Genomic DNA, 4,993 nt, shown 5'->3' with positions numbered 1-4,993 from the left:
ACTGGTCTACATATCCCGAAGTATAAATTAAGGGTCTGTTATTAATAATTGCTTCAAGTTCAGTCACAACAAAGAAAACTTCACTAAAGCTGAGAAAGGCCTGACCTATTACTTTCTTTAGACACGTTTACAAAAGGCCAATCAATCTTTCCCATATAGCTCCAAACCAAGGTGCTCTGGCTGGTATGAACTTCCATTTAAATTCGATAGCATTCAGGTGTCCTTGTACTAAGGAACTTTCTGTCATGTTTTTCAAATAAACTGAAGTTGATACAAAGGTAGTAGCATTGTCACTTAGCATTAAAGAAGGAAATCCCCGACGGCTACAAAACTTTCGGAACACCATAAGAAACGAATCGCAGGACAGATCTTTTACTAATTCGATATGGATTCCTCTAGTAACTGGACAAGTAAACAACACAATATAGGCTTTTTCAGGATTTTGCTGTTTCTCCTTGGTTAACAACGCTCCTGTATAATCTACCCCCTTAACGCTAAAGGGTTGTTTTCTCTGCACCAGAAATTCTGGCAATGGTGGAGCAATATTTACACAGTAGGGTCTCCCTTGTGTTTTCTTACAGATTATACAATGATGACTTACACTTTTGGATAATTGGCGAAGCTGTGGGACCCTATATTCCTGTCTCACACTTGTCACGGTTGCATTTACTCCCATGTGAGCTTGTAAACAGTGATGCTCCCTTACTATCAATTTTGTGAGAAAACAACTTTTCGGCAGTAAGAATGGGAATTTTATTTCCGCCGCCTGTGCGACATGTTCCAATCTTCCTCTGCATCTTATAATTCCTTCTTCCAAGAAGAGATTCAATTGTACCAATAAGGTGAATTTTGAAACTTTACCCCCTTTTCCCAAAGCTTTATATTCTTCCGGTAAGTATTCCTTTTGTAAGAGGATAATCAATTTATTTTTAGCTTGTTGAAGTTCTTCCAGCGTTAATCTTCCAATTTTTCTACTGCCAGTTGATTTGCAATTGTGAATAAATCGCCTAATCCAAGCTATAATTTTACAAAATTTATCCACTCTACTAATTCTTTCCCAGTTCAACATATGGGTTTTTTCACGGTTCCCTACAAGATGGACTTGAATAACTTCATCCTACGCTTGTGCTTCTTTCACCCATGTCCTGTCAATAGGATAGGTGTGGTTTCCTGATTTTAACCAGGGAGGTCCCTCCCACCAAAAGGAGTTATTTCTTACTTCTTCTGTCCTTTTTCCTCTAGTAATCCAGTCGCTAGGGTTTTCTGAAGATGGGACGTAAGAAAAGACTATCCCCGTAGTTATAGAGTTAATTTCCAATACTCTATTTTTCACAAATACTGGCAAATTATTCTTTGTCACTAACCCTCCCGGGGCAACTTTACTATCAGACCAAATTATTATTTTCTCAAATTTATTTTCTTCAAAAGTTTCAACTATCCACACAATCTTGCACCTAACAACAAAGCCATTAATTCTAATTTAGGTACAGTCAACTCTTTAATGGGTGCTACTCTACCCTTTGCCATAGTCAGACACGAAGTTTTACCACTTGCTCGATAGGCCACACAACCATAAGCTGTTATGCTAGTATCACAGAAAATGTGGAGATAATCCGTTTTCTCCAGATTAGTGCCTTTGGAGAAGGAAATAGTGAGACTTTTCTCTAAGTCTTTGGACAACTCATTCCACCGTTCTAATAAAGGAACTGAAAGTAGATCATTTCAACTGCTGTTTCCACAAATCCTGTAAGAATATTCTAGCTTGTATCGTAAGAGGGATAAGCATTCCTAAAGGATCATAAATTTGGGCAATAGCATTTAGGATTTCACGTTTTGTTTGACCTATCTTAAGATGATAAGGTGTTACTGCTAGTTTATCATCAGAGATGTTCCAGTTTAGGCCTAAGACTTTATAGGTTTATTTTTCTTCTGATTTTATGTGATAAGTACCCGCAATAGCATTCAAAAGATAACTATTACTAGTCCATTCCTTTAAATACAAGTGCGCCTGTACAAATATTTTGTTTGCGCCAAAAAATAAGTTTATCAATTCATCTTCATTGTTGGAGGTAAATTGATGGTTGTCCACGTATAATCCCCTTCTCATCATATCCACCATTTCAGAACAACTCGTATCTTTTCTCACAGCTGCCAGATGTGATTTAATTGTGGCATTCAACAGAAACGGAGAACACATATCCCCAAACAATACCACCCTAAACACATATGTGATTAATTCGTTATTTGGATCCTTTGGGTCTTGCAACCACAAAAACCGTGTGTAATTGCGGTCTTCTTCTCTCAATTGCACCATAAGAAACGCTTTTTCTATATCAATAATACAGGCGTAGTTGTTAGTTCTGAACTTCAATAAGACACTGAGCAAATCTGTCGTAATATGTGGTCCAGTCCACAGACAGTCGTTAAGGCTCAATCCATTTTTACCTTGTCTCCAGGAACAGTCGAAAACTATTCTGATATGAGTGGTGGCACTATCTTTCTGTACACTATGATATGCTCGATAATGACAATTTCAACTGCATTGTTTTTATCTACCGTTTCAATGAACCCCCTATCCTCCTGATCCTTCAGGATTTTTTGATAGTGGTTCAGGTAGGCTTCATCCTTCTGAAATTTTGCACATTGTTGTTTAACCCGGCCCAACGCCATGCCAAAGTTGGATGGAAGCCTTGACTAAATAGACTTCCATGGTAAGGCCACAACATATTGCTTCTCCATTTCAGAATATACAATGGTACTTTCAAAGTCTTCTAGAACCTTTCGATCATGTTCTTTCAATTCATTGTAGTCAATACCCAATTTATCTAAATTCCACAAAATATCCAAATCATTCTTTATATCACTATCAAATTTATGAGTAGCTTCAATTACCTCCTCGTTATTTGCTAGCTTTAACACAGTTACCTGGGTTTACTGCAATGGAGGGGCATTACAGGACCCTGTCACAACATATCCAAATATTGTAGGTAACATTATCAATTTCCCAGCTTTTCTGAATCCGGGGTGTAATATGTTATAGACATTATCAACGCCTACCAACATATCAATGGGTGCTTGTTTGTCCATAGGCAGATCGAAATCCTTGTCCGCTAGACAGATTTTGGTTTTACACAACGTTTTCAATTTTCGTTTTACGTTGAATTTCTTAGTATACTCTGGTAACTCATCTACCACAATACAATCCATAATAATCAATCTACCCTTATAAGGTATGGAAACACCAACAGTCTCCTACTCATTCACAGGTTTGCTTGTCAAATAACCATTAAGGCAATTTTCTCCGTGCCTTTAGATCTATATTGTACGTCTTTAAGTGCTGACCTCCTGATAAAGGTTCGTTCTGCACAAGTGTCCAATAATCCACGAAGGCGTACCAAATGTCTTCCTTTACCTTTCAACATAATTGTGGCTGTTGGTAAAATTGACCTCTGTTTGGGTTTCTGACCCTGATCACTTATGGAAAGTGTTCCAACCTGCACACCATTATTACTATGTTTAAATTCTGATTTAATAGTTGATATACTTGGTTCGCTGGTTTGTTGTTTATCACATAATACAAGATGATGTTTTAATCTGCATCCGTTTCCACAAATTTGCTTTTCACAATCTACACTAAAGTGTTTATTTGATGCACACACAAAACATAATTGTAAAAACCCGAGACGACTCAATTTCTTATCCCTACTGGCATAAGTTTTACACTGTGTCCACCAGTGTTCGCCTTCACACAATACACATTTGCTTGTTTGTTGAAAACTAAATTTATTCACATTTTCTTTACTCTTAGGTCTAACAGATTGTGATTGATTCACTGTAAACGTAGATATTGTTGATAAAGTTCCAGGTTTACTTACATCCGTTGAGACGAAAGATCTTAGATTGTGAATTTCTTCTTCCAGATATTTCATAAATGTATCAAATACAAACCAGTCATCCCCACTTATGCATTTTACAGTTTCACTAACACTCTTAGGCAGCTTACCATGAAGCAAAATAGTGTAGAGTTCATTCAACTCCTGGTTTTCACTCTCTGATGATCTGATCAAACATTCAAAATTTGCTCTGAATGATTCCAATGCTTCTGAATCAGGAGATGGAGACTCCTTTTCTAATAATCTTCTTACTAGAACTCGTTTGATCTCATCCTTTTTCCCATATGTGGTTCGGAGGAGAGATATAGCGTGTGAATAATTCGCAGCTTCCAACTTAAATCCTGAAATCAGTTTTAGATCATCTCCTGCGAGCAAACTTTGCAGATATGAGAATTTCTGAATCAGTTCTAAATCCCCACACTGGTGTACCGACACATTGTATAATTCCCAAAAGGAAGTCCACTCCAAGACATCTCCAGTGAAATGTGGGAGATCCAATTTAGGTAATCTAACATTAGTCTCATGTGTGGGCGTAGGATTTCCAGCAGAACTACTTCCTGATATCGCTGTGATGGCATTGCTCAACTTATACCAATGTTCACCAATTACTACTTCATATTCTGCTTGCTCTTCCACCTCTTTCATTCGATCTTCTTCAGTGGTTAAGGCTAATATCTTTTCATTCAAGTCGTGCACAGTCTTCACTTGTTTCATAATTAAATCCTTAATTGAAGACAATGTATTGACATTACCTGCAACAATAGCAGAGTCTATCTTATTTACCCATTTGGTGATTACGCCCTTGTAACCACCTCGTGACCTCACCAAAGCTTCTTTTTCAGACATTTTTCCAAAGATAATTATCAAACTAGCTAAAACCAATAAATTTTCAAATTTTCAGCAGTTTCAACAAACAACTTTTCATACAGAATATACAATTTCAAAAAATTTTCATATATAACCACCCCATTACATGTATTTAATTAACACACTTCAAGAGGAAGTCAATTCAAAATTTATCAGCTCAATTAGATACAACTTGTAACAAATGCAATATAAGATGCGTAGTTCCCCATCCCCACCCTACTTGGTCCACTTCT

The 4,993-nt window shown here is 37.1% G+C and overlaps 1 protein-coding gene across 1 annotated transcript; it reads right to left on the bottom strand.

Annotated features, from left to right (window-relative positions):
• Positions 1-3,275: 3,275 nt before the first annotated feature.
• Positions 3,276-4,739, bottom strand: LOC137647922 (uncharacterized). Its single transcript, XM_068380870.1, has one exon. The coding sequence runs from the start codon at positions 4,737-4,739 to the stop codon at positions 3,276-3,278; it is 1,464 nt and encodes a 487-aa protein (XP_068236971.1).
• Between the last annotated feature and the right edge of the window lie 254 nt (positions 4,740-4,993).

The sequence above is a fragment of the Palaemon carinicauda genome, chromosome 10 (assembly GCF_036898095.1).
Source record: "Palaemon carinicauda isolate YSFRI2023 chromosome 10, ASM3689809v2, whole genome shotgun sequence".
In the NCBI taxonomy this organism is placed as follows: Eukaryota; Metazoa; Arthropoda; class Malacostraca; order Decapoda; family Palaemonidae; genus Palaemon; species Palaemon carinicauda.
This window is presented reverse-complemented; position numbering and strand designations above follow the sequence as displayed.